General features: G+C 60.5%; 1 protein-coding gene across 1 annotated transcript; it reads right to left on the reverse strand.

Moving 5' to 3' along the window:
* Positions 1 to 839: 839 nt before the first annotated feature.
* FOXD2 (forkhead box D2) lies at positions 840 to 2,340 on the reverse strand. The gene is given in 3 exon segments (XM_032192453.1): positions 840 to 1,383; positions 1,385 to 1,422; positions 1,425 to 2,340. Coding segments are annotated over 3 exon segments (1,401 nt in total). The 5' UTR covers positions 2,272 to 2,340; the 3' UTR covers positions 840 to 867.
* Between the last annotated feature and the right edge of the window lie 7,970 nt (positions 2,341 to 10,310).

A 10,310-nucleotide genomic window follows, 5' to 3' on the forward strand; every position in this document is an offset into this window, starting at 1 on the left:
AAGGGGATAAGAAAAAAAAAAAAAAAACAAAAAAAAAAAACAGTACGGGAATTCTCCTAACTTCCTGACGGATCAGATTTTCATTTAAACGTGCATTTGAATGTCTCATTGAAAAATAATAATTAAAAAAAAAACCGCAGTCCTGAGTTTCACCGACTTTTCTTTTCCTTAAAAATAAAGAAACACTAAACAGTGCCTTTTAAAACCAAAGCTTCAAAGAAACTGCAAAATAAGATGGAGCCGTTCAAACATTTTCCTTGAGAGAAGGGGCAGGAGGGACACCCCTGGCAAAGCCGCCAGGGAGAGGGGCTGAGGGCACCGAAAGCGGGCACGTCCCAAAGTCCCCCCGCGGACTGCATCTGGGGACCTGGCAGAAAAGCCCCGCAGCTCTCAAAGAAAATATTTCGGACCCTAAAACCTTTCTTTTCTCACCCCAAGACCCCTTCTTCCCTCCCTCCCCCTGCAAGACGTTGCTCACCCAGGTCCCAGCTTATGTTACGGCCACTTTCTGAATACGCTTTGGCGCTTGCGGGATGAAATATTGTTATTTTCCCCCTCCCGATTTTTCTTTTTCATTTTTCTTTCTCTTTTTTTTTTTTTTTTTTTTTCCGAGGAAAGAGACACAAACAGATTTGGATGCCACAGAGCCTGGAAATAAAGTTAAAAATAAAAATTTAAAAAAAAAAAAAAAGAGGAAATATTTCCTACCTTAAAACACAACAGGAGGAGGTTGGGGGGAAGGGGGAGAGCGGGGCAGAGGGAAGGGGGGCAGATTGGCGAGGAGAGCTGGGAAGGGGCCGTTTGGTTTGCGCCTCTCCCCCCCCCCTCCTCCTCCTCCCCTTCCCCTTCTCCTGGCCGGAGCCCGCTTTAAAAATGACAGCTGCTAAGGTTTGTGATTTTACTGGAAAAGTTCTGCGCGGGCTGCAGGAGCGGCTCGTGTGCCAGGCCGACCTGGGGCTGCGCCGGGGCCAAGGCGGGGCTGAGCATGGCCAGGACCGGCGCCGGGGGGCCCGCCTGGCCGGCGGGGTAGGGCGCGGCGGGCGCGGCGCTGGGGTTGGTGCTGGGCGGCGGGGGCACGGCCCCCCCGATGATGTTGTCTATGGAAAAAGAGGGCCGGGAGGGGTTGCCACCACCACCCCCGCCGCCGCCGCCGCCACCCGTGCCACCGCCACCGGTGGGCGAGGGGTCCGGCTTGAGGGTCTGCAGCAGGGCGGCGGGCAGGGCGCTGGGGCTGAGCTGGGGGTGGTAGAAGGATTTCCTGCAGTTCAGCTCGCCGCCCAGGAACGAGGGCAGCCCCGAGGCGGCGGAGAAGACGGAGGCGGCGGGAGGCGGCGGAGCCGGTAACGGGCAGTGCGGAGCCGGGAAGGGGAAAGCGCCCGGGGCGCCGCCGCCGGCGGGGTGGTGGTGATGGGGCGGGGGGTAGCCCTGCAGCTGCAGGCCGTAGTTGTAGCCGTAGTGTCCGTAGGCGAAACCGGGCAGGAAAGCGGCGGGGTCGGCGGCCCCGGCCCGCAGCAGCAGCTCGGGGTGCGGCGGGTGCAGCTGCTGCTGCCGCTTGAAGCGCTTCCTCCGGCGCAGGAAGCTGCCGTTGTCGAACATGTCGGCGGACTCGGGGTCCAGCGTCCAGTAGTTGCCCTTGCCGGGGTTGCCGGGCTCCCGGGGGATCTTGACGAAGCAGTCGTTGAGCGAGAGGTTGTGGCGGATGCTGTTCTGCCAGGCGGGGAACTTCTCCCGGTAGTAGGGGAAGCGGCCGCTGATGAACTCGCAGATCTCGCTCAGCGTCAGCCGCTTCTTGGGGCTCTGCAGGATGGCCATGGTGATGAGGGCGATGTACGAGTAGGGCGGCTTCACCAGCGGGTTCTTCCCCCCGCCGCCGCCTCCTCCGCTGCCTCCCCCGCCGCCTCCCCCTCCGCCGCCGCCGCCGGCCGTCGCCTTGTCCCCGGGCGCGGTGCCGCGGGCGCACGCCGGCTCCGAGCCGCCGGCGGGGGACAGGCGCTCCGGGGACCCCCCCATGCGCCCCTTGGCGGCCCCGCTCCGCGGCAGGGCGAGCCCCAGCGGATCGCCCTCGTCCTCCTCGTCGTCCTCCTCCTCGTCGTCGTCGTCGTCCTCCTCCTCGTCCTCCTCGTCCTCGCTGTACTTGCCCCCGTCCTGGGGCGGGCCCACCACGTCGATATCCGCGTCCTCCACCTCGGAGAGCGGCTCTTCCTCCGGGGAGCGCTCGGACATGATCCCGCAGCCGCCGCCGCCTCCTCCGCTGCTGCTGCCCAAAGTCATTGTTGGGAGGCCGGGGAGGGAGGCCGGGCTCCCCCCCCCACCTAGCGGCGGTTCCCGGGATGGGCCCGGGGCCGTGCCGGAGGGGCTGCGGCCGCCGCCGGGACACCGAGCCCCGCTTCGCCGCCGCTCCGAGCCCCGCTTGGCCGCGCCGCCGCTGCTGGCGGGGCCCCGGCACGGCTGCGGGGTGGTGGCTGCCGAGGGAGGGGCGGCCGAAAAGGGGGGGGGGGGGGAGACGCGGGGCAGGGGGAGGAGGAGGAGGGACGGGCCGGGACGCCCCGGGGGCCGGGCAGGGAGCTGGAGAGCGGCGGTAATAAATAATAGCGATAATGATGATAAAAGGGGAGCGGGAGAGACGGGGGAAAGGGGGGGGAAAAAATAATCTGTGTGTGTAAAGTGGGGGGGGGGCGGCGGGTCTTTGGGAGGGCTGGGGGGGGCAGGGAGGGAGGGGAGGGGGGCGGGGGAAAAGGGAGGGGGGAGGGCAGAAGTTGGGAAGGCGGCTCCCCCCCTCCCCACCCCTCCCGAGCCGGGACCCGGTGGAAACGCTCCCACTCTGCGCCTCCTGCGAGCGCTCCCCAGGCCTTTATAGGGCCGCCCCGGCATCACGTGGAGCCCGCAGCCCCGGGGGGGGCCGCGAGGGGCTCCCGGCCCTGCCCGGACCCCCCCCCGGTGGGGATGCTTTCGAGGAAAGGCGCTGCCCGCCCCCCCCAGGACCCCGGTCACGGCTGGCGGGGATAGGGGCTGTGGGACGTAGAGCCCTCCCGCCCCACACCTCCAGCCGTGCCGGAGGCTCGCAGGGTCCTTTAGGGCCGCCTCCCTCCCTCGCCCCCCCGACGGCTGCCCGCCCCCGGGGCTGGGGGCTGCGCCGCTGGGACCCTCTGGGGGGACCACGAATGAATCTGGGGGTCCCCGCTCCCCTTCTCCTCGGTCTGACGTCAGAGACACGTCAGAGACACGTCACCGAGCACCCAGCACGCCACCTCCCCCGGGGGGGGGTCGGGGGGAGATGCCGGGGCCCGGCAGGTGCGAGGAGCAGCCCCCGGCGACCTCTCGCCCCGGGCGGTAGCCACGGGTGCCCGCAGGGTGCTGGGACGGTGCCCGAGCCCCACAACCCCTCCCAACGGGGGCTCCCCGGCCCGGTGCCGCTGTTCCCCCCTGGCACCCCGGGGGAGGGCAGTGCCCCCCCTCCCATCCTTCTCCTCCTCCCCGGCCTCCCAAAGCCTCTCCGCTGCCTCCGCTCGCCCCGAGCTGCAGCATCCCCCCGAGGGCAAGGCCCCTGCGGCCAGCCCTGGGGGTCACGGCCACTGTCACCCACCGGAGGGGACTGGGGGGGGCCGTGCCAGCCTCCTGTCCCCGTCTCGCACGGGGTTTTGCTCGGAGAGGCTCTGCGAGCACGGAGCCTCGCTGCTTTTTCGGGGGTCTCCATCCCCCGGATTTGGGGGATGCGCGGGGAAGGAGGGAGGGGACGGGGCTGCCAAAAAGGGGATGCCAAAAAGTCTTTCGGGTACCACCTCGGAGGGGAGGAGGCCGGCTGGGTGCTCCGTTTTCTGCTCCTTCTTTCTGCCAGCAGCAACAGGCAGCTCCGTTCAGCCCTTGCAAGCCGGGGGGCTGGTGGTTGGGGAGGGGGGGTCTGTGCCGCTCCGCCTTTCCCCCCCCCACCCCAAGGCCGCGCTCAGCACTGTGAGAATCTGCGGTGATGGATTGCCAGGCGCTGCTGTTAACAGGTGCGAGCATTTGGTGATAAAATCTCCAGCACTAATACCGGGGAGCCGGGCCAAACAGCTGCGCGGCCCCGCTTCCAAATGCCGGTCACAATTACTCAAAGCCTAACGACTCGGTGCGCCGGGGAACCCCCGCGAGCGGGCACCCGCACCCCTCCCGCACCCCTCCCGCAATCCTCCCGCTCCGGAGCCGCGGTCCCGGCCGCATCCTCCTCCCTCGCTGCGATCGGGGCAGGATTTCCCTGAACGGCCGGAGAAATCGGTGAAGAAGCGGGCGAAGAGGGCTGGGGGAGCTGCTTTCCCGAGTCCTTTCACTTTTCTACCCTTCTCCTGCCGACAACCTGCACACGCATCCCCCTCTCCTCTCCACGCGTGTGTGCAAGCGGCTCTGTTCATCCTCTCTCTGCCTGCACGGAGAAACGCTCCGGCTCCTCTCCATCTCTCCCACCGCCGCTGCTCAAGCTCCCCGTTAGCCAGCCCGGCGGCGAGGCGGTGGGAAGAACAAATGGAAGAGGGGAGGGAAAAAAAGCCGAGCCCGTTTCCATTTTTATTAAGTAAAATAATAGTTATGACTCCCCTACATAAACGAAAGTGTCATAAAAAATTCCGAAGCAGCTGCCAGAGATTTCGACCACACACACAAGCGGGCGATTGAATTTCCACTCGGTGCGTTTCGGGGCAGAAAGGAACCGCCGGGAGCTGCGCCTTGTGCCTCTGCGAGGGGAGGGCAGGGGACAGCGAAGGGACCAGAGGCTGGGGACAGCAAAAGGACCAGCGGCAGGGGACAGCGGGCACCGGGGACAGCGGCACTGCCACCCCCCGCGACCCTCCGTGCCCCTCAGGGTGGCTGCCACCAAAGCGCCCTGCCCCGAGGCTGGCCCCGCCAGGAAAGCGGGGCTCGAAGCGAAACCAACGGGGGGGGCTGTGCCGGGCCCCCCCCGCACCCTGCCCGGTCCCGATCCCCTCCCAGGAGGGCAGCTCCGGAGGCAGCCCCCGGGAAATGGGGGCTCGGGGGGAGCCGTACGCCCCTGAGCGCCTCCGCTTCCACTCCGAAACTCCTCATGGGGCCGGGGGGGGGTGCATTAAAGGGCGTTTTTTGGGGGATGCTACCGGTGCCTTGCACCGCTCCCCCCGGCCCGCCCCCCTCCGGCAAGGCGCATCCCGAGTCGCAGCCGCTCGGGGAGCAGCACGTCCCCAGCAGCCGCTCCTGAGCCTATTTCGGCGTGTTTTTAGGGGAAATGTGAGCCCCAGCTGAGGTGGGGGGGCCCAAAGCGAAGTGACAGCGGCAGAGCCCCCGTGCCCCCATCTGTCCCCATTTGCCAGCGACTTTTGCTCTCCGAGCGGCCGCTCGCTGCGGCTTCGTCCCGCAAGATTGGCTGCAGAAACGAATCGAAACGAGAAAAAGTACCTAAAACCCAGCCGCCCTGAAACGATTCGGGAAAGGCAAACCCTGGAGTGAACCACACCAGACGGCCGGGTCCCATACGCACAGGCTGCCGGCCGTGCCGCCGGCCCTACGGACGGCCGCGGGTACCGGGGTCAGCGCTAATCCCGGGTCCATACACGGGGTGCGAAACGATGTGGACTCCCGGAACAGCCCCACAACCGATCGACCCGAAAAGATCGGCTTTGCCATCTCCCCCCTGCTCAGGGGCGGGAGGGGAGCGTTTGTTCTTAGGCGGATTTTTATTTTTTTTTTTTTTCTGCGCTCCTGTCTGGGATATTTCGTTACGGGCAGCCTCCCTTCCACCTCCCAGCCGCTTTCACCCGGCTCTGCGATACATTTCACGGGGAGCTGCGCCATCAAAAGTGCCTGGCGGGGTTCAGGGTCTCCAAAAAGTCTCAATAGCGAATAAAATAAAATAAAAATAAAAAAGACGGGGGCTATCTGCCGAACAGCATTTTAATTTTAACCTTTAAAGGGACTTTCGGTGCTTGTCCCACCTGTCTGTCGGAGGTATTTCCATGCCCTCCACCTCCCTCGGGCAGGGGGCTCCGGGCCGGCCGCAGCCTCCCCAGGGGCTCCCCGTGTCCTCCCTGGGGGCTCCACGCAGCCCCCGAGCCCGGAGCCCCCCACATGCTGCAAAACGCCCCCCCGACGAGGCACTGATTTTTTTTTCCACGGGGAAAATCTCGATCCCTGCCTGCCCAGCTGCTTTTTGCCCGAGGCTGGAGGGGAGGGAAGCAAGAAAGATGCCGGAGCAGCCCCCGGAGTTGGGGTTTATCAGGAGCAGAGCCCCCGGCCCCGCACCCTGCCCCCAGATCCTCGCAGACGACCGGCTGGGTTTGCGAGGCAGAGCCGTTGTTGTTTCCTCTGCCGGGCAGCATCTAAAGTCGTTTATTCTGATGAGAACCGCATCCACAAGTCCCCCAAGGCTCAGTGATGGATTTTCTGTATTACCTCGTTATCAAGCTCGGCTGACCTCTAACTTCTCTGAAAACACGAACAAGACAGACCTGCTGCTGCCTGGGCTGCCCCAGGGGGCTCTTTTTCCACTTATGTGATTTCCTTTGATATTATTTCTCTTCTTTCCATATCCAAGGCTCAGACCTTCAGTGCTCCCTGCAGTTCAGTCCCGTGATTTTTTTTCCCAGCCCCTTATTGCCAGCTCCCAGTTTGCGGAGCTCACTTGGCTCGCCAGGAGCTCCTGGCACAGGAAGGTGGCTGGGAACGGTGGTGCCAGGTAGTGCAGGATGCACGAAATTCCCAGTTTGGAGACCACCGATGTCAAGTACCTTTAGCTGTCCCTGCAGCGTTCAAATGTTGGATATCTCTGTTTGGTTGACTTGCATTTTCAAACCCAGATGTCCCAAAATCCACACCAAAAAAGGCCAGGATTTCAGGTGAAGGTTTCCCCAGGTGTCCCAATGCTCAGGGCTGAACCTTCTCATCACACACACACACAAACACACACATTTAGGTACCGGGATCTGAGTTTAGGACCTCAGCTTTGGACGTGCAGTTCAACAACTCTGCCTGCTGCTCCGTGTTCGTTACCAACCCCATCCCACATGGACATGAAGCCCACCAGGCAAGCTCACATGCAGCTTAACACTCAACTGATTAACTCTGGCTTGGCGTAAGCTTTTTTTCATGCTGTTCTTCAGCAATCTGACATGAAAAGAGACACACACACACTTCCATGACTCAGAGGAAGGCAGTGATTTCAAGCCATAAAGCACCAGGTGCACTTTTGAGACTCACCAAATCCAGCTCTCCTGGTTGCCATAAAAAACACATTAGCCAAAGGCTGATGCATGTGGAAGGCAATTACACTCTGGCACATGGCAACATGTACAGAACAGCCTGGTAACACTGCCTACCACACGAGGAAAAATATCCCTGTGAAAACAAGCCTGCTAAATCACTTCATTCTTCCCTGAATCCCCTGAAAATAAAAGGGAGGATTTGGGGGAGGAGAGGGAGACCCGTGAGGGAGGGAGTCACGTTTCCCAAATGTAGGTGCACCGTGCAAGACCTGATGTAAATGATGTAAAGACCTGATGACTGGGTTCCTGCAGATGCAGGAAGCTGTGAGGAGGTCTCCTAGTCCAGGTTTCCACGCCAGCACCTGACCATGCTCAGGTAGCTCCTGCTGCTGAGTCCTCTGCAGTCAGCAGCCCCAGTGCCCACCTCACCCACCAGGTCCACAGAAGCCCACCCCTGCCATGAACACCAGCTGAGGACCCTCAACATGGGGACAGGAGCAAGCAGAGAGAAGGTCTTCAAAGGAGGAAATTCCAGAAAAGGTGGAAAATTACTGAAACGTGGCTTGACTGGGAGAAAAAAATTCTTGATTCATTTTTTTTTTTATTCCTGCATGGAGTAAATGGCTGAGGATGGCATTCTTTGTGGCTGGAAGTATCCAGCAGTCTCCAGGTGGGGATGAGGTTGGGGTGAGTCTTGTAAAAGATTAGTCCTGCACACACGTGCTGACATCTACAGATGTGCCGGCAAAGAGGCTTGTAGATACATTTTGCCTCTTGGCTTCAAATAAAACTGTGCTTCAGTCAGCTGGTGACTGCTATGTTCCTCCTGCACAGGAATAATGCACAGGGTCCCTTTCCTCTACTCCCACCTCGGGAAGGAGCTGAATAAACAGTTGGAAAAAGTCTGTGACCTGAAGGCTGATGAGGGAGGGGAAGTATCTCACTATGCCATGCAGAGAAGCAGAGGCAGAGCCAAACACCCTAACCCCTGGCCCCTCACCCAGCAGAGGACAACCAGGTAGAAAAGAGGCTGTGAGGATGGTGAACATTTCATCTGGGTCAAATACCATTAAGCAAAAATACCGAGCTGGGAAGCACCAAAACAGCTCCGGCTGAAGGTCTGCAGTGGGGTGAATCCCAGCCTGGCTCCAGCACTTCCACACCTTCAGCTCAGGGAACCGAAGCTAAACCTTGCTTTGATGTGGGACTTTATGGCTGCGCCGGTGTGGCTGCAGGGGGCAGTTCTGCAGTCCTATAAAATAGGTGCACAGTAAGTAAAAGGGACGCACCAGATAAAAGGGACACACGCAAGAAACCCATCCCTGGCACTCTAGAGGGGCGTGAGCTTCTCCTGCACTGTTCTTGAAACCACCAGAAGCAATCGCTGCCCTGAGCTGCACGGAGGATGCGAGAGGGGAAACCTGTCAATGCACAGATTAAAATTAATGCTCGTCCTGGCTGAGACGAGGAAGCTGCACAGCTCGGGTGGAAGATGCAGCACCAGGGAGTGCAGGAGGAAGGGCAGGGCTGGCGTTTCACCTCTGGGTTTGCATTTCTTGGATAGACCCGACCCGTGCGGGGTGGGCACGCGGCGTCACCCAGCCAGCCGCATCCCACCGACGCTTATTTTGAAATTCCTTTGTTAAAACTTATTTTTATTACAATTTTCCGGACCTCGATGCCGAGTTCTGGCAGCAATACGGGGCCGGGAGGTGTCGGGGCACACCGTAAGCTCCCTGCTGCTGGGACGCGGGCAGGCTGAGCGCTGCGCCCGTGCTTCTGGCTCCCCAGCAGGCAGCCGGGGCTTCCTTCCCTCCCAGCGCAGAGATAAGCGTGCCACCTAGAGGAAATCCCCTTCACTGCCAGCACTGGCAGCTGAAAATTATCCAATAAAGAATAATTAACCTCTGGCTTGAGAGAAAATCCTCCTCCCGTGCCCTGCAGCAGCTCCAGGCTGCTGCACAGGCACGTCGCGGAGGGATGGCGATGCACCGAGGTGCCCCAGCGAGCGCTGTGGGGCCAGCCCGTGGCTTCCCATATCCCATGCTCTCTGCCATCCCTGCCTCTGAGAAACAGGCTGCATGTACCACGGGGCGAGGGGACTGTATATATCATATAATGCCCTCCAGTGGCAGCTAGCAGCAGTCTCAAGCCCACAGGTGTGAAGGTGAAGGGGGACGGTGGCGGTGTCACCTCCTGGCCCAGCAGCTCCCACCCCGTGGGGCCCGGGCACTGCTGGGGATGGAGCTGTGGCCCCATAGAGGGCAGATCCACGTCTGCACATTGTTCCTGAGAAAAATCTCCTTTGTGCTTGACTTGCCACAGGCACCCTTACCAACCCACCAGGCACCCGCGGGGCCAGGAGATGTGATGTGGGAGCAGGTGGGGCAGCAGGTGCCACAAACCTGGTGTCCTCTAGGATTTTTCCCTGCACCTCTCCTGCCCGCACTGCTCCTCACCACCTCGTGGCTGCTGTCCCAATGCTGGTGTCCCTGCGGCTGGGCACGGTGCTCGTACGGAGCAAAGGGCTTCACGGCACCACGCGGGAAGCTCGCGCGCTTTGCAGGCCTTTTATTTCCTGCCATGGCCGAGAGGAGCCTAGTTGTAATAAAAATCTGGGCTCCGATCCTACAAACACTTATGCCTAAGCTTAACTCTAAGCACGTGAGCCGTCAAAGGGGACTATTCATGTGCTTAAAATTTAAGCATGTGCTTAAGCGTCTGCAGGCCTGGAGTCTGTCAGTGCGGGGATTTGTGTGCTAAGCCCATATTCTGGGTCATTATCCTTTTCATGTCTTCTCTGGCATTTCAGAAGATGCTTCAAAGGGGAATTTTCAAGTTCTTCAATAAACTTTGCCTTCCCAAGCAGCCTGGATTCTTGCCTATTCTATGGGGCGATTCTCCTCCGCTGCACCCCCTCCCCCTGTCAGCGATAATCCTGTGCTATTTCATGCTTGGCCAGACAATTAAGCCCTCTTGCTGCTTGGCTCTGTCTTTGTTATGTATAATTGTTCCAAATAATTAGCCACTATTGCACGCTACTCTGAAACTACTTTGTATTGCAATTATACTTAGAGGGCGAGCATCAGCTGAGGGAGAACCCAAGCAGCA

Source organism: Aythya fuligula, chromosome 8 (assembly GCF_009819795.1).
Source record: "Aythya fuligula isolate bAytFul2 chromosome 8, bAytFul2.pri, whole genome shotgun sequence".
Taxonomy (NCBI): Eukaryota; Metazoa; Chordata; class Aves; order Anseriformes; family Anatidae; genus Aythya; species Aythya fuligula.